Source organism: Grammomys surdaster, unplaced genomic scaffold, assembly GCF_004785775.1.
Source record: "Grammomys surdaster isolate TR1022 unplaced genomic scaffold, NIH_TR_1.0 166, whole genome shotgun sequence".
Taxonomy (NCBI): Eukaryota; Metazoa; Chordata; class Mammalia; order Rodentia; family Muridae; genus Grammomys; species Grammomys surdaster.
This window is the reverse complement of record NW_021604614.1, coordinates 6,765,795-6,784,463: the sequence shown is the minus strand read 5'-3', so window position 1 is coordinate 6,784,463 and position 18,669 is coordinate 6,765,795. Positions and strand designations below refer to the sequence as shown.

Here is an 18,669-nt window from a genome sequence, read left to right as displayed (position 1 = left end):
ACACACACACACACACACACACACACACACACACACACACACACACATGCTCCATATGTGTGCCTGAGGGCATTAGATTCTCTTGAACTAGAGTTACAGATAATTATTAGCCACCGTGTGGGTGCCGGAAATTGTACCCAGGTCCTTTGCAAGAGCAGCAAGTACTGAGCCATCTCTCCAGCCCGTCAGACTGAGTTCTTTCTCTAGTGTGTCTGATCATTTCTCCATATATAGACTTCTTTACTGTTCTAGTTAGCATCCTGCTGGGAAACAGAGCCAGCAAGACTACACACAGAGAGGGGGACATAGGAGAGGATATGCTTAGGGGACACATCACTCTCACAGAGGAGAATGTGGGACAGCTAGGAGATTGATTTTAAGTAAATGGCTCAGAGATTGTGGGGCTGCAAGTTAAACTTCAGAGGACAGTTAGGCACATATGACTTGTGCTCTGGGCTCTATGTAGGGAATTTGTCTCTGTTATAGAAGAATTCAGAGCTAGTCATGGGGGCGGGCATGCAGTTTGAATACAAGTGATCAACACTGGATTAGACTCCAGGATTTCATACATGTTGTAATGTATCAAATGTTTGCTGAATTTGCTGTTAAAAAGTTTCATTTTTCCATTGTGAATCAGATGCATAGCTTCAGATTTGTTAAATCAAAGAATGCTGTTTCTGATTAGAAACACTTTTTGTTTGTTTGTTTGTTTGTTTGGGGGGGTATGGGGCTTTTTTCTAGAGGTTGAACCTGGGTCTTCATGCTAAGGCAAGTAATCCCAGCATCTTTTTATTTTTGAGACAAGATCTCATGGAGTTGCCCAGGCTGGCCTCGGAGGTAATCTGCAATATAGGCTGGTCCTAACAGTCTGCTTCCCTCAGCTTCCTGAGTAGCTGGGTTACAGGCCTGGGTTACACACTGTGCTTGACTGGCTTGTTCTTGCTTGCATTTGTGGCTATTACATTCTTAGGATAGTAAAGCATCCAGATTGCTTCAGCTGCTTTCTGGCTTAAACCACTGATGACTGGTTTGTAGACAGTCGTAATGTGATGGTGATCTTTGTTTTCCCACCAGATGCTGCTGATCATCTTTCCGCAGTAGAATCTCCATGGCCTGAACATTTCTTGACAATAATTTTGAGCAAAATATATGTTTAATAAGAAGATAACCACATCAAGATGGTTGGAAAGCTGAAGCAGAACTTACTCTTGGCGTGTCTGGTGATTAGTTCTGTGACAGTGTTTTACCTGGGCCAGCATGCCATGGAGTGCCATCACCGAATAGAGGAACGTAGCCAGCCAGCCAGACTGGAAAGCCCCAAGGCAACTGTGCGAACTGGTCTGGACGTCAAAGCCAACAAAACATTCACCTATCACAAAGATATGCCTTTAATATTCATCGGAGGTGTGCCTCGGAGCGGGACCACACTCATGAGGGCGATGCTGGATGCACACCCTGACATCCGCTGCGGAGAGGAGACCAGGGTCATCCCTCGGATCCTGGCCCTGAAGCAGATGTGGTCCCGGTCCAGTAAAGAGAAGATTCGCCTGGATGAGGCTGGTGTCACAGATGAAGTGCTAGATTCTGCCATGCAAGCCTTCCTTCTGGAGGTCATCGTTAAACATGGGGAGCCAGCACCGTACTTATGTAACAAAGATCCTTTTGCCCTGAAATCCTTAACGTACCTTGCTAGGTTATTTCCCAATGCCAAATTTCTCCTGATGGTCCGAGATGGCCGGGCGTCAGTACATTCGATGATTTCTCGGAAAGTTACTATAGCTGGATTTGACCTGAACAGCTATCGAGACTGTCTGACCAAGTGGAACCGGGCCATAGAAACCATGTACAACCAGTGTATGGAAGTTGGTTATAAGAAATGCATGTTGGTTCACTACGAACAGCTTGTCTTACACCCTGAGCGGTGGATGAGGACGCTCTTAAAGTTCCTCCATATTCCATGGAACCATTCAGTGCTGCACCATGAGGAGATGATCGGGAAAGCTGGGGGAGTCTCTCTGTCAAAGTGAGTGGTCGTGGTCCTCCCTCCCTCCCTCCCTCCCTCCCTCCCTTCCTCCTTCCTTCCTTCCCTCTCTCCCTACTTCTTTTCCTCCCTCCCTCCTTCCTTCTTCCCTCCCTCCCTCCCTCCTTCCCTCCCTTCTCTCTCCTCTCCTTTTCCCTTTCCCTCTCCCTCTCCCTCTGCCTCCTCCCCTCCCCCTCTCTCTCTCTCTCTCTCCCTTTCTTAACCCTGTATTCAGCTGATAAAGATATGGACCTGTGCCACTTATGGCTGCCCTTGCCAGCACTCGAAAGGCAGAGGCAAACTGTGAATTCAAAGCCAACCAGGTCTGTGAAGTGTTGCATGCCAGTCAGAGCCACACAGAGAAGACCCTGACTCCAAAAAAGAAAGAAAAGACACACACCAGCGTATGTTTGTGCTTGCATTTCATTGCTGAGGTTTCTTTTGTTTTTTCACTACCAGTTCATTTCCTGTCGTAACATTGACTCGTGTGTGTGTGTGTGTGTGTGTGTGTGTGTGTGTGTGTGCTCGAACGTGTGTGTAGTAACTAAATGCTTTGAACTCACTAAATGCATGTACACAGGGTACATGTACTTCCTGATATCAACTACAAAAAAGCCAGTTGTTGTAATTTGCAAACATACCTAGAAATCAGAAGCCACTGAATCTGAATGATGGACAGGGAAGCCCAGGTCAGTGAGAAAAGCTTCCACTGCGTCGACATTGGTTTAGACTGATCAAACACACATAAATAACTACACACACATACACACGCACGCACACACGCACGGGCTCTCAAAGCTACCAGGCTATTGTCAAAATCACTTGTTAGCTGAGGATGACTTTGAACTTGCGGTGCTCTTGTCCCTACCGTCTGGTGTACCCACCAGGCCCAGTTTATGCAGTGCTGGGGATAGACCCGAGGGCTTCATGTATGCCAGGCTAGTCCTTTACTGAGTCTCATCACCAGGCTAACTTTAGAAAATGTTATGTAGAGGACAAGGATGTTATCTCTTACAGGGAAGAGATTGGTAAGCCACAGAAAGAGCAAAGCTAGCCTTAGAATCCAGAGCTTGCCCCTTGCTGGACTTTGTGTTTTTCTAAGGGCCTGTGCCCCATGCCTCGTTTCTGTGGCCATGTAAAGGATGTGTTGTGTTTTTATAAAAGGCTACAAAATTTGGGCACCTAGTTTATATAAGAAGTTTGTTAGGCTCGGCGTGAAGAATGCAGACTTTGGTATTTTGTGAAGTGGCAGTGTCTGCTTCCTTCTCCTCAGCTAGCTGTCCTGACACTGATAACCCGATTTTTTCTTGCAGTGAGGCTGTGCAAACGGAGTTGCTGTTAAATTCAGGAAAGTAAATTGGTTATACTTAAAACTTCACTTTTATTCATGTATGCTCCCCATTTAAACAGCTCCCTTAGGCCCCGCACACCATGCTCTCTGTGTGGGGCTTTCTTTCTGAATGCTGTTCTTTGTCCCTTAATTGTGCTTAAGCCTGTATTAATTAATTTATTTTGTTTCTCGAGACAGGGTTTTGTTTTGTTTGTTTTTGTTTGTTTGTTTGTTTTTTGTTTTTTTGTTTTGTTTTTTTTTTTTTAAATAACCCTGGCTGTCCTAGAACTTGATATATAGACTAGACTGGCCTCAAACTCACAGAGACCTGCCTGCCTCTGTCTTCCAAGTCCTGGAATTAAAGGCATTCACGCTATGATCAGCATATTAAATTTTTTTAAAAAATAAAACTCCAACTCTGCTTCATTAGGAAAAGAAAAGACATGCCTCATCCTTTGCCAGCTTGCTTCCATTAAGGAAGCCTGCTGGTTCGTGTGTGTGTGTGTGTGTGTGTGTGTGTGTGTGTGTGTGTGTGTGTGTTTTCCCAGTGTCTATTATTTGTACATCGGTGGTTCAGCTGTAGACTCACCTGTCAGGGTCCTGAGTTTCAATCAGTTAAATGCTGATTTTTCTTGTAGATGATTTAAAGGAACAGCTGGGTGCTTCTACCTACCTGCCTTTCCGCCATTGATTAGTTACAGGTGATTAATCCTCACCTAGGTTCCTTTTACTGACTCAGAGGAAGTCATAACTCTAGTGCCATCGTTAGCCCTTTCCAGATGATAGACCAAGTGGTTTTAAAAACGGTTTTAAGGCAAGGTCTCAGAGGCTCACCAAGGATGATCATGGATTCTGGATCCTTCCGCGCTGAGCTCACAGGTGTGTACCACCGTGTGTCCTGGGGGATTCTGCACACATGGATTCAGTGAACCATGGACCAAACGTATTTGGAAAAAAATTATACTAAACACACAGGCTCTTTGTTGTTACTGTTCTTTGAGCTGTGTAGTCTGAGCGCACAGTACATAGATGGGACGGGCAGCTCTGTGTTATGACTGAGGTCCTGCACGGAACGGAGAGGAGGGTTTGAGCACGCGTTAAATTGTATTGGGTGTTGTACATGGGAGGATGGGAATACGTTCTTTGCAAATGCTGTGCCATTTAGTCTGGATCCTGAGGAGGAAGAAGAGGAAGAGGAGGAGGAGGAGGAGGAGGAGGAGGAGGAGGAGGAGGAGGAGGAGAAAATCCCAGCACTCAGGAGGCAGAGGCAGGGGGATCTCTGTGAGTTTGAGGTCATCCTGGTCTGCAGAGTGAGTCCCAGAACAGCCAGAGCTGTTACACAGAGAAACCCTGTCTTGAAAACCAAACAACAATAACCAACCAACCAACCAACAAACAAAAAACCCAATTAGACCCTTAATTCCCAAAGTAGAATTTAAAGAGGTAACACTTAAGTTAATTATAGTACCTGTCAGTTAGAGGGACATTGGTGCATGTAGTTGCTATACTGGGTTTTTTGTTGCTGTTTTTTTTTAAAGCTATCTATCTATCTATCTATCTATCCATCCATCCATCCATCCATCCATATCCATTCCAGGTTACATACAGGTAGGTATATAATGTGTGCGTGTGTGCAGATGCCGTATGAGTCCAGGTGAAGGCTTCAGACCTCCTTACAGGCAGAGGTGAGCTGCGAAGCGAGGATACTGAGAACTGAACTCAGATCCTGCAACTCAGAACTGCAGTGTGAATCAGCTTTCTTAGACACAGAGCCGTTTCTCCAGCCCCAGAATGCAGAGTACTTTGACTGTCCTTACAGTGTTCCGTCCTTTCGCTCCCATGGCCCTGGACAGCAACAAAAAACCTAACCCAGGCAATGTTTTGTACTCTAGGCAGTGTTTTGCTTTTCTAGACTGCCAGAGAGGTGGAACCATAAGTCCCTAGCATCTTGAGGTCGGCATGTTCCACTTAGTAATGTGCACTTACATCTTCTCCTCTTGGATTGAAGTGCTGGATAATATCCCATTGTCTATATGTATCACAGTTTCATTTGTTTGTTATTCATTATTATTCATCCAAGAAGCTAGAGCTTCTTGGGTGCTTCTGAGACTTGGCAATTATGAATAAACATCCACACAGAGTCTTGTGTGGGTATAAGTTTTTATCTCATTTGCATAAACACCTAGGAACATGGTTGTTGGATCATAAAAATACGATCAGCTTCGTTAAAAGCTGCCAAGCTGTCCTCCTGGGTAGCTGTGTTGTTTAGTTCCCCTGGGATGATTCATTTTATTTGTCAAGTTGACACATTGTAGAGTCACCTGGGAAGGGAAATGGTAAGGAGAGATTCTGTTGAGATTGCGTTATTCTGTGGACAGGTCTGTGAGGGATGGCTTCATTGGATGAACTGACGTGGGAAGACCCACCCTGAATGTGGGCGGCTCCTTTTTATGAGCTGGGGTCCTGGGCTGAACAAAGAGACGCACGTGATCATGCATTCGTCCGCTGCATTCTGCTCTCGGCTGGCTGTGGGTCTGATACTAGCCATCTGGTTAAAAGAATATGTGGAATAGCTTTTTAAATGCGTTTCTTAATTCTAAATTTATGTCACTTTTGTTTGATTATTTTCTTCCTTATTAATAACGCCTTTCTGCTTCTTTGTGTGCTGGATATTGTCAACATTACTATTTTGGGTCTTGGATAATTTTGTACTTTCTATAAATACTCTATTAATATCAAGCTTTGTTGTGGAGTTCATTTAAGTTGCTTGGCCAGTTTGAACGTTTAGTTAGAATTTTGTGTGTATGATTTGTTAGGTGAATCAGAGAACTGCTTACTTTGTAGTTTCTATGATTAAGGCCTTCCGGAACACTGTCTACAGGATCGAGTTTTCCCACCTGGATGGTAGCAGCAGGTTTTGCGCTGCTTCCTTATCTGGGCTGGACACAATTGCCTGTGCATTGTTTTGGATGTTTCTTTCCTGTTATCACAGCTCTAGAGTCCCTCTGTATAGCTTTGTCTCTGTCCTGAAAGCTCCAGCCATTCTCCCTTGGTCTTTCTGCTCCATTGTTTTTTGCTTAGTGTCTACTGACTCAGCCTTTTTATTGGGACATGTAGCATGTAGCCCAGACTGGCCTTGAAACCCCTACACAGTTGTATCAGTCAGGGTTCTCTAGAAGTAACAGAACTTAGAAAATGAATTTCTATGTACATAAAGGGGGTTTATTGGCATGACTTACAGGCTGTAGTCCAGCTAATCCAACAATGGTTGGCTGTGAATGGAAAGTCTAAGAATCTTAATAGTTGACCAAGGCTGGATGTCTCAGCTGGTCTTCAGAACATGCTGGAGTACCAAAGAAGTAGACTAATGGCCAGTGACAGAAGGGATGTGCAAGCAAGGCGAGGACAAGCAGGCAGAGAGCAGAAGTATTCTTCTATGCTCTTATGTACACTTCCAGCAGAAGGTGTGGCCCAGATTAAAGGCATGTCTTCCTACCTCAAGATCATGTCATGATCAAAGTCATGTGTCATCCTGTCTCAAAGTCCAGACTAAAAGTGGATCTACCCATTTGAAACCAAGCAAAAGATTTCTCAGAGGTGAGCCCTCCACTTCTGGATTGTAGTTCATTCCAGATGTAGTCAAGTTGACAACCGAGAACAGCCATCACAGTAGTCAAGGATGGTCTTGAGTTTCTGATCTCCCTACTTCTGTTTCTGAACTGTTGGGGTTTCAGGCATGTGCAGCATCCCGTCCCATCTTCTTTCCAGCATGTGTTAACACTTTGTGGTTTTTGTAGTCGTAACCGTGCTGTCGTGAGCGCTCAGTTTTCTTCTCTGTCTCTGTAACACTGTTACTTTTCACTATGTATTCCTAGGATGTTGAGGTGAAGAAAACCCGAGGCCAGTTTTCTCTGAACGGTTGCATCTCAGGTGGCTTGGATGCTTATTGTGATCAGAGCTTCTGGACCCTATGCCAGTGTCACAGCTGCTGCGGTGTGGAGTTCAGTGTCATTTACCATAGTTTTGTCACAGTTCTCCCTTAGCTTCACATTGCACATTGCACAGTGTCACAGCTGCTGCAGTGTGGAGTTCAGTGTCATTTACCATAGTGTTTGTCACAGTTCTCCCTTAGCTTCACATTGCACGTTTGCGTTAAGTGCTTGATGCACTGATGTAATAGGACTGGAGGGAAGAGGCATCTTCACGTGGTTTTAGGTGCGTTGCTGGGGACCGAAATGAAGGTTCAGTGGTTAGAGAACACTTGCTGCTGTTGCAGAGAACCCACGTTCAGGCGAGTGACTCACAACTGTGTGTAATTCTAGTCTCGGGGGTCCCGATGCCCTTTCTGTCTCCTCTGACAACGGAGACATGTCCATACACCCAGGTACACACGTATAATAACACAAGTAAATGTCTGTAAATCTTAGATAAGAGGAAGTGAGGCTGGAGGGATGGCTCATCAGTTAAGAGCACTAGCTGCTCTTGCAGAGGACCCAGGTTCAATTCCTAGCACTCCGAGGATGGCTTACAACGGTATGTAAGTCCAATTCCAGTAGGATCCAAAGTCCGCTCTGGCCTCTGTGCATATTAGGCTCACACAAGGTGAACATACATGCATGCAGGCAAAACATTCATATACATGAAATAAAATTAATCAATCTTAAATTGTTTGCTGGGACCATTGAGTTAGCTCAACAGATAAGGGTTCTTTCTGACAAACCTGATGACCTGAGTTTGACCCTGGTACCCATATGGTGGAAGGAAAGAACCAGTCCTTGCAAGTCCTCTTACCTCCATACTTATTGTTGCATGGTCACCTCTAAAAAGTGAATATCATAAAAACTTATTTTGAAAATGTTTTCCTGGGCAGGTGAGATGACTTTGTGGCTAAAAGACAGTCTTGCCTTCAAGACCAATGACCTGAGTTTGAGTTTGATCCCGACACCCATATGGTGGAAGAAAATGACAAGTTGTCCTCTGATATCTACATGTGCAACAAACACACACAGACACACACACACATCCCACACACATACACATCCCCAACCCACACACATACACTACACAAACCACACATGTACACCACATATCACACGCACCGACACATGCACACACACACACATAAATAAGCAAATAATTAAAAATGAAATATCTTGCTGTTCTATGGTGACATCAGAAAATAAATGATGCTGTAAAGAACTGTGGATTAGCCAGGCAGTGGTGGCGCACGTCTTTAATCCCAGCACTTGGGAGGCAGAAGCAGGCGGATTTCTGAGTTCGGGGCCAGCCTGGTCTACAGAGTGTGTTCCAGAACAGCAGAGCCAGGGCTACACAGAGAAACCCTGTCTCTAAAAACCAAAAAGAAAAAAAAAAAGAAAAGAACTGTGGAATTTTCTTTTTCATAGAGCAACATGTATACATACAACCCACATAAAACTGACCAAACCTATAAGAATCAAGTTTTTCAGAAATCTAGAAATTAGTCACAAGCTCTAAACTTGTGGGGCTGGATGGTGAATTGGTGGTTAAGAGCACTTGCTGTTCTTGCAGAGGACATGGTTTGGGTTCTCAGCACTCCAAGCCTCTGATAACAGCCTGTATCCTGGTACAGAGATCCTGACACTCTTCTCTAGACACTTCTCTACCTCAGCAGGCACTGCAGGCCCATGGTGCATAGAAATGCATGCAGGCAGAAACACTCAGGCATCTACAATGAAACTCTATTAAAAACACATCTTGAGGAGTGCTTATTCTTAACCTGTCTGAAGTTCAGGGGTGAGGTTGGTATTGATGGCGTTTTTAATTACCCCAGGCCTGTTCATCATTCTTTGTATCAGGTGGACTGAATCGACAGCCTGGATTATTGGTGCCGGTTTTTTGTTTGTTTTCCTGTTTCTTCTTTTTTTTCTAGTTGCCTAGAAAGGCAGTTTAAAAGCCTCTTTATTCCTCTTGCCCCAGAACTGGTTTATCCCTGAAGCTGCCACCCAAAGCATTTACAAAGCTTTTGCCATGCTTCCTGAGTCAGTAGATAGCAATGTGGACAAGCACCAGACACCTTGAAAACGTACAGGGATTCTGACATGTTTTTGCAAGTGCAGAGAGCCTTGGTCCCGGACGTGGGTACGTGCCTGGGGAAGGTTTTTGGATGATCTCAAGGCTCCACAGAAGCAGGAAACAAAGGCAAAGGCAGAGTTAGAAACCAACTGGCTGAATCCTGTCCTCCAGATATACACAGAGCTCTTATGGATTTAGGCATATGAGAAACTGTCATTACCAATCTGGCAAACACAGACTTATTAAGTGCTATACACCACAAAAAGACATACAGACATTGTAGAGTCAGTTTTGAGGAAAACTATCTCCTAAGCAACGACGACTGCAAACTCTGTGTGTTCATAAGTATGGGGTACACCTATGTGCTGGTGCCCATGCTCACGTGGGTATGTATGTAGAGGCTAGAAGTCAACCTTGGATGTTGTTTCTCCAGTGCTGTCCACCTTGATTCTTTTGAGACTGGGTCTCCCTTTGGTCTGAAGTTCTCTGAGCCCCAGGGATCTGCTTGTCTCCCCCTCTCCAGCACTAGGGTTAGATTAAACATGTGCATTTTTACGTAAGTTCTGAGGATCAAACTCAGGTCTCCACACTTGCAAGGCAAACACTTTATGGATGGAGCCATCTACCAGGCTCTGAAGAATTCATTTTTAAAATTAAAAACAAGCCAGAGGTAGGCAGATCTCTGTAATTCCAAGACTAGACCAGCCTAGTCTACATAGTGAGTTCCAGGACAGATAGAGACACACTATCTCAAACAACAGCAAAACAAAATGTAAACAATCAAACAAAGAAACAAACAAAAAAACCAAAAGCATAAGCTTAAATCTAACTATGAGTCTGCTGGTTAGGTTTTGGTTTTTTTTTGTTTTTGTTTTATTTTTTGTTTTTGTGAACTTGACACAAGCCAGGGTTGTTTGGGAAGAGGGAACTTCAACTGAGAAAATGCTTCTTGGGGCTCTGTAGACAAGACTTAACCGTTAAGAGCAGTTACTGCTCTTGTGGAGGACCCAGATTCTGTTCCCAGCATCCATGTGGTGCTGAACTCCATATTCAGGGAATCTAATACTTTCTGATTTCCACAGGCACCGAACATATGTGGTGCACATACATTCGTGCAGGCAAAACAGTAACACACATACAAAATGAAATTGAGTAAGTCTTTAAAAATAAAGAGAAAACATTCCCTGTGCAGATGGTCCTTGGTTGTGTAAGAAAGCAAGCAGAACAAGCCATGGAGAGAACATTCAGGAAACAGTGGCCTTCCGTGGTCTCTGCTGCAGTTCATGCCTCCTCTAGTTCCTGCCCTGACTTCCTGCAGATGGACTGTGATTGGGATGTGTAAGCCCACTAAATTCTTTTCCTCCCCAAGTTACTTTTGGTCATGGTATTTTAGCACAGCAACAGCAAGAAAACTAAGCCAGTTAGCATATTGAATTTAGTTAGCATCTAAGTCCTTGGCCCCTTGTGTTACTTTTGGAGTCCAGAAAAGGCTCAGCATAATTTTGAGCAGTGTTTAACCACACTGGTTGTTACCTCATGCTGGAGGGCCAAAGCAGCATGTGTTAGTGAGAGAACATTCAAGGACCGGGATGCAGTGTTTTTACAACCACATTGGGCCATTAAAAAACATGAAATCAGATCTGTTGTTCGTAAAGAATGCAGCTCTGGCTGGCCACACAGCGAGATGTTGCTCCACAGAGAAAATAAGACAACCAGGGACAAACTGCACCAGAACTGCTTTCCCCACATATGGAAGAAGAAAGACTGAAGTGGGGCCAGCATGTGTGGGGGTGGAGCATCCACTAAAGGGGGCCCTTCTGCTCCTCGTTCTTTGGGTTAACTGTTCTCTAAACCAGGAAATGCTCATGGTTTCTGAAACACAGAAACAGATTTCCCCAGGCTTCTTTTGTTCAGTAGAAAGGAGAAACAATAAGATAAAAACGATTTAAAGCAATCAAGAAAATGCATTTTTTATTAATTTCATTCCAGAGACAATCACCGAGTTTTTCAAGATGGATAGTGAGCTTAAACAGGTTGATTAGCATCAAAGAAATTAAATGCAGTAAACAAATGTCCTATAGAATGTGATCGCAAGTGAATTATTTCCAGCCACTAGAGAAGAGATAGTCTAATGTTACATACATCATTTTAGGTCATAGGAGAGAGGCATTGTGGCTGACACTTGTAACCCCAGCACTTTGGGGGTAGATCAGGAGTTAGAGGCCAGTCTGCTACATGGAGAGTTAGACTGTCTTAGTTAAGGTCACTGTTGCTTCGATGAAGCACCATGACCAAAAGGAAGTTCAGGAGGAAGGGTTCATTTGGCTTGTACTTCCAGATTGCTGTCCTTCCTAGAAGGAAGCTGTCCACAGCTGAGGCACTTTCTTAATTGAGGTTCCCCCCCTTCAAATGACTTATGTTTATGCCAAGTTAACACGAAACTACCTGGCACAGAAGCCCAACTGGGCTACTTGAGACCCTATCTCAAAAGCAAACAAAAACAAGGGAAGTGGTGGAAAAATGGCTCAGCGGTTAAGGCAAGTCCTGCTTTGCAGAGGGCCCTAGTTTGACTCCTAGCACCCATGTCTAGCTGTTCACAACCATCTATAACTCCGAAACCAGTGTGTGGTTTTAATGTCAGCTTGCCACAAATTAGACTCACCTGAGTAGGGAACCTCACCTGAAGAACTGTCCTGTTTGTGCCGGTTGATGTGGGAAGACCCACCCCCTCTGTAGTGGCACCTTCTAATAGGCATCCAGATACAGAATGTTTGTAAGAAAGGAGACTTCTGCTTGCGTGGCCTGGGTGGCTTCTCTTGCTGCTGGGTGGATTTGCTCTCTTGTTGCTGATTCCTTAGACGATAGCAGAACCAGGGAATCTAGGCTTTCACTGTGGAATAGACCAGCAGTCCTCCAGGAAGCTTCCAGGCTTCTGCACTAGACTGGGACTACTGAGGCACTCTTCCTGTAGACTGAGTATTGGTTGTCATCCTCCTGAGAGACGCTACTGAGACACTCATCCCCAAGGACCAAATAAACTGCCTGGTTCTCAGCTTCTCAGTGTGAATTGGCTGTTGTTACTATCTTACACTTACTTAAATTCAAACACACACAACACATGCACACACACAGACAAACACACAACACACAGCAGGATCCTGACTAAAACAGGATCTGACACCTCTGACCTCTATAGGCACCTGCACTCAGATGAACACACACACACTTAAAAATAAAAATATATAGGGCCGGAGAGGTGGCTCAGCAGTTAAGAATGCTTGCTGCTTTTTCAGAGGACCTACTTGGCTTCGATCCTGGTACCCAAATGACAGGTAACAACCACTTGAGACTCCAGTTTCAGAGGTTCCAGTGCTCTCCTCTGACTCCTTGTTCACAACCACACATGTAATACATAGACATACATGCAAGAAAACACCCATACACATAATACAAAAATTATAATTTAAAACATTTAATCTTTAAAAACTTGTCATTTTATGAAACCTTGACTTAGTCACAGTTGTCAGTAGAATTACAGGAAGGAAGCTTCAGATAAATTTTTCACTATCTCTCAGATGCTCAAATCATAAACAGTAGCAATAAAAAGAATTCAACTGTATATCAAAGATGGCTAAGCTATCATGACCAAATAACTTTTATTTTAGCAACAGTCAACATAAATTAATCCATTAGTAAATTAAAGAAAAAAGCCCACCTGATTATATCATTCAATGCTGAGATTTCTTGGTTAAAATAATTTTACTTGTGTTAAAGAAGAAAAAAACCTTAAATATAACAGTGCTTATTTATTAATACATTATGACTTTATCTCACACTGGATTGCATGTAACATAGTGTTCTCCATACTGGGTCACAGCAGTTAGCATAGTAGACAAAGCAAGCTTTTTCCTCCCCTTTGGAATCTCGTTAGCATTGACAAATGAAATGTGTGTTTTGTGAGGTGGTGATAAACGCTGTATAACACACATTAAAGCAGACGGATGGATGTTTGTGAGAGGCTGGGCTGAAAGACTAGTCAGGAGAAGCCTGGTGACGTTTGAGTGCAGAGCTGTAGGACAGGTGGACAAACCAGACCAAAGCCAACGCAAGCTAAAATCTCTGTATAAAATAAGAAAGCGTGTGCTAGAGGGTTTGGTGAGGCAAAGAACAAAAAGCCGCAAGAAGAACAGGTACTGTAATCTCTTGGGCTACTCAGCCATAATTTGGTCTTTTAATTTGCCCTTTAATCTACAAGTTCCCAAAACTCCAAGTTCCCAAGCTCCATTCCTTTCTTTACCACACATTAAAAAATATCTATTTTTATTTTATAGCTCTATACATCTGTGTGTCTGTGTCTTGGTGAGTTGAGTGTATGTATGTCACATGTGTGCTGGTGCCCCTTGGAGGCCAGAAGAGGGCATTCGATCCCCTAGAGCTGGGGATACAGACTGTGGTGAGCTGCCTGGTGTGGGTGCTGGGAACTGAACTCAGGTCCTCTGCAAGAGCAGGAAGTGCTCTTAACTGCTAAGCCATTGCTCCAGCCCGTCATTACCACGCATATTTAAGATTTTATTGTAGTTTTTGAGAGGGTCGCCTTGTGTAGCCTTGGCTGACATGGAACTAGACCTAGCCAGTCCCACGGAGATCCACCTGCTTCTGCTCCACCTCAAGAAACTTTTGAGCAGCTCTCATAGTGGTGCTGAGAAGGGAACAGAGGCTGGACTCTCGTGAGTGACGGGCTGCTGGCTGATGCACAGATCCCTTGTCTTGCCACATTGGGCTGTGGCTTTTAAAGCACACTAGGGTGTCGAGCACTGTGTGTTAAGGTTCCAGGGAGATGGGGCGGGGTGCAAAGTGCTAACTGAAAGCCCTGGCACACTTTAAGAACATGTTTGCTACTTTTTAAGACCAAAGGAGACACTTCCTTCTGCCGTCCATTCCTTTAACGTGTGTGTGTGTGTGTGTGCTGTATACTCGTGGGCATTTGGGTGGGTGAACATATCACATGTCAGAGGACAACCAGTATGAGTTCTCCCCTCTAACCGTGTTGGTCTTGGGGATGAAACTCTGGTTGATAGGCTTGGAGCAAGCACAAAGGTAAGCCATCTCACTGGCCCATGCTGTCTGTTCTGTTTCCTTGAGACTGGGTCCCTGGGCTTTGAACTATATGGTGAGTTCAAAGTGAACCAGACTGGCTTTGAACTCAAGGAAATCTACCTGCTTCTGTCTCCCAAGAATCTCTTCTGAGATTAAAGGTTTGTGCCAGCACATCTAGTTCCTATGCTATCTATGCTAAAGGTTATGATGACATCCATCCAACCTTTTGCAATTGACTTATAATGTAGACAATTATGAATTTAAATTTAGAAATGTGTAAGCACAAATGTGTGAGACTGTGTGTGCATGTGTGTGTGTGTCTCTCACAGGATAAGTTTTGAGAATCAGTTGTCTCCTTCCATTGTCAGTTATCAAGCTAGACTTCAAATGCTTTTACCCACTGAGTCACCTCACCAGCTCAGACAAAGAATTTAGAGCTCTCAGAGAATTTATAATTGTTTAACTCTTCCCTTTTAACTTTTCCTCCTTTTTTAGCATCTTTAAAAAATTTTATTTATTAACTTTACATCCTAATATTAGCCCCCCTTCTCCCAGTACCCCATCAGGTACATACGTCCTCCTCCGCCCTCCTCGTCTCCTCTGAGAAGGGGTTAAGATAGGAGTCTCATGTAGTCAGGATGACTTCTAACTTGCTGTGGTAGACAGGAATAACTTAGGACTCCTAATCCTCCTGCCTCTGTTTTTGGAGTGCTGGGGTTCTATACATGCCACATGTTTTTGTTTTGTTTAGAATTTACATAAATAATTGTTTATGGTGTTGTTTTCAGAGTGGAAAGATCAACAGACCAAGTCATCAAGCCCGTCAATGTGGGCGCTCTGTCGAAGTGGGTTGGGAAGATACCCCCAGATGTCTTACAAGACATGGCAGTGATTGCACCCATGCTGGCCAAACTTGGATATGACCCATACGCCAATCCCCCTAACTACGGAAAACCTGACCCCAAGATCCTTGAAAACACCAGAAGGGTAAGTGAGGCCCCCTCCCCCGCAAAGTAACTAGGAAAAATAGACATGTTTTTTGGGTTTGAGTAGAGTTTTCTTGTTTTGTTTCTTGCTTTTTATGACCAGAAAATGATCTTAAATTACTGTTGTCTAACTTGCTGGATGCTCTGTCATCAGAAATCTACAGTGTCCACAAAACCTTTCTTCCCAGAAGCTGTGGGACAGCAGCATGCTTTCGCCCAGTGTGTAACATTTGCACAAACAACAGAATCATTAGTGACCTGACTTCTGGTTTCTTTTTTCCTCCCCTTAAGTATAAGGACCACTTTGCTTTTATGGCTTTGTTTAGATGAGGTGTGGTTTCTTGATCTCCTGAGGGCTAGCTGGTAGCTCCTTGAGAAGAATGATTGGATATACTAGCCCTCTGTTGAAAGTTGTGGGCTGGGGAGATGGCTCAGTCAGGAAAGCTCCCTGCTCAGATATGAAGTCCTGGGTTCAGTCCCCAGAACCCACAGAGAAGCTGGCCTCAAAGTTCACCTCTGCCAACAGATATAAGCACACATACATAATAAAAATGAATACAGTTTGGCACGCAGAGACTACTCTGCAGTTAAGAGAACTAGGTGTTCTTGGAGAGCACCCACATGACAGCTCACAACTGTCTCTAACGCCAGCTCGGATGCCTTTTTTGGTTTCCAAGAGCACTCTATGTATGTGGTATACTTACATACATTCAGACAAAACACTTATACAATAAAAATAAATGAATTGGGTCACAGCTCTATAAAATACTGTGCCAAAACCTTAAAAGAACTAATCTGAATAAATACCTTGATAGTTAAAATCAAGGTATTTCAAATCATCCTCCTGTATTTCTGTTTAAAAATTTTATTGGTTAAGATAAACATAGAATTTAAACTTTTTTGGGATCAGGGTTGGGGGAGGATTCAGGCAGCCTCAGGTGGCTCAGACTGGTCTTTAATTTTAACTCACCGTATAGCAGAGATGCGGGCACTGAACTCAGGGTGTGTGTTGTAGGGTTTTCTCTAAGGCTAGACTAATAAAGGTGACATAGACTAGGTCAGAGTGTCTGAACATTTAAAAAAGTGCCTGATACATGCTGATGCCCATACATGTATGGAAGACCTGGAAGTCAGCGTGACGCAGGGGGTGTCTTTTAGAGTTCTCCTAATTTGAATGTTTCCCTGATTAATGTAAGTGAACATTTCCAGTTTATTAGCTGTTTGTATGTGTTTTATGAACCTCCTAAGTTTCTGAAGCGTTTTATTACTCTCTGAAGTTCTGAGCTGCCGTTTGCTTAATATCAAATTGGCATTAGTCTAGCATCCCATGTAGCAATCCCTGAGAGTCTTTTTGTAATGAGCTGATAACCAGCTTTCTCCTGGGCACAGAATGGAAGGGATTTCCATAAGCCAGGAGACGTGTCAGTAATATTTCAGGGTTCCCAGGACAGTAGGCTAGAGTCTCACATTTGGAAGCCGTGGTGGCCAGGTTATTCTTGGCTTCCCTGAGTGGCAGTTGGGAGGAATGCTGTGGTTTGAACCCAGGAGACTCGTGGATGTGTTTTACTCACTGTGGTTTTTGAAGGGGCTTCATGACGCACACTGGGGTGGGAGGTTGAAAAAGACGAGCTCCATGTTTGAGCCCTTCATAAGATTGCATGCAACGGTAATGTGCCTGGAGTTATTTACACCCAGCGCACATGCTGTGACATACAAGTGGAAGTCAGAGGACAACTCTGCGGAGAGCGTCCTCTCCTTTCACTCTTATGCGGGTTCCAGAAATCAATCTCAGCTTGCCAGATCTGCTCCCTAGCCATCTGAACCCACTGAGCCGCCTCGCCAACCCTGACCTTGTGTTTGAGTTTGTTTCATTGTTTGTCTTACCAGTTGCTAGCTGCATTGCAAACAAAATCCTGTGCATCTTCAGAACTTTTCCTTTTCCTTTTTTCCTTTTGCACGTGACTCAGATGCTGATAATATGTAGCAGTTGAGAGCTTGCATCACGACCACGTACTCCAGAAAGCTCTCCGAGGGTCAGAGTTGTGTGGCTCCAGGATAGCGGGGAGGTGGCTGGAGAAACGGTGTCTTTACTTACAGTGGGAAGTGGGAAGGAAAGGGGTAGGAGAAAAATCTCATCTGACTGGAAAATAGACATCCCTCTCTCTAGGCCTAAAAATGTTGGTTTTTATAGAGTCTGCAGAGGCCAGAAGTAGTGCTGTCTGAGTCAGCACATCTGAGGAGTACGTTGTCCAATTCTAAATGAAAGTCATGTGTGTTGTGGTTGCCATGACTCACGCAGTAAACTGGAAACGAGATGCTAACACGTTCCATGCCCTCTTCCAGAAGCCTCTAATCCCCAGATTGTGGCACGTTTTAATAAATAATGCTCTCCAGGTCACGTTTCAGCCGTCTCCCTCTTCCATAGCTTCTTTTTTTTTTTTAAAGATTTATTTATTTATTATATATGAATACACTGTAGCTGTCTTCAGACACACCAGAAGAGGGCATCGAATCTCATTACGGATGGTTGTAAGCCACCATGTGGTTGCTGGGATTTGAACTCAGGACCTCTGAGAGAGCAGTCAGTGCTCTTAACCACTGAGCTATCTCTCCAGCCCCCTTCCATAGCTTCTTAACCTTTTTAGACTTAGTGACCTCTTTGAGAACATGACCAAATATAGATTCCTCCCTACCTCAGAGGCATAGGCATATACATACATTGAATTTCAGTGGACAGATTCAAGTCTCCTGTTTCATAGAGTTCTTGTCAAGCTCCTCCACTCTGAAGACTTTTATTCCAGCCCTTTTGCTGATGACTGTAAGGCTGTGGGCTTTCTCTGCGCGGGCCTTTGCTGAGCCGAGAGGTTCCTTGTTCCTCACTGCTGCTTGGGTGCACCTAGGAACCTCAGATTCCGAGTACAGGCTGACACTTACTGTCCAGACTGTTGCTTGTCAGACAGAGACTGGCTGGAATTGTTCCCTGACTGGAAGAAATCTAGACCAGGTAACAGGAATGTGGCTGTGACGGCCTATGTGTGCAGTCTGCAAGCCAGGGAGCACACAGGTCAGGCCCAATGCTGTTTAAAGACCTGGTTGCTAAACTTGAAGAGTTGGGGTCTTGGGTGTACCTCAGTGGTAGAGCACTTTGCTAAAATGTGTGAGGCCCTGGATCCAATGCCTTA

General features: G+C 44.2%; 1 protein-coding gene across 4 annotated transcripts in view; it reads left to right on the top strand.

Annotated features, from left to right (window-relative positions):
* Tpst1 (tyrosylprotein sulfotransferase 1) overlaps nt 1-18,669 on the top strand; it is a 70,613-nt gene that overhangs the window by 31,126 nt on the left and 20,818 nt on the right. For all 4 annotated transcript variants that reach the window (XM_028766170.1, XM_028766169.1, XM_028766167.1 and 1 more), the window contains exons 2-3: nt 1,075-2,023; nt 15,290-15,488. In XM_028766170.1, the coding sequence (XP_028622003.1) occupies nt 1,179-2,023; nt 15,290-15,488 (1,044 nt within the window). In that variant the 5' untranslated portion in view covers nt 1,075-1,178. The remainder of the gene's footprint in view (nt 1-1,074; nt 2,024-15,289; nt 15,489-18,669) is intronic.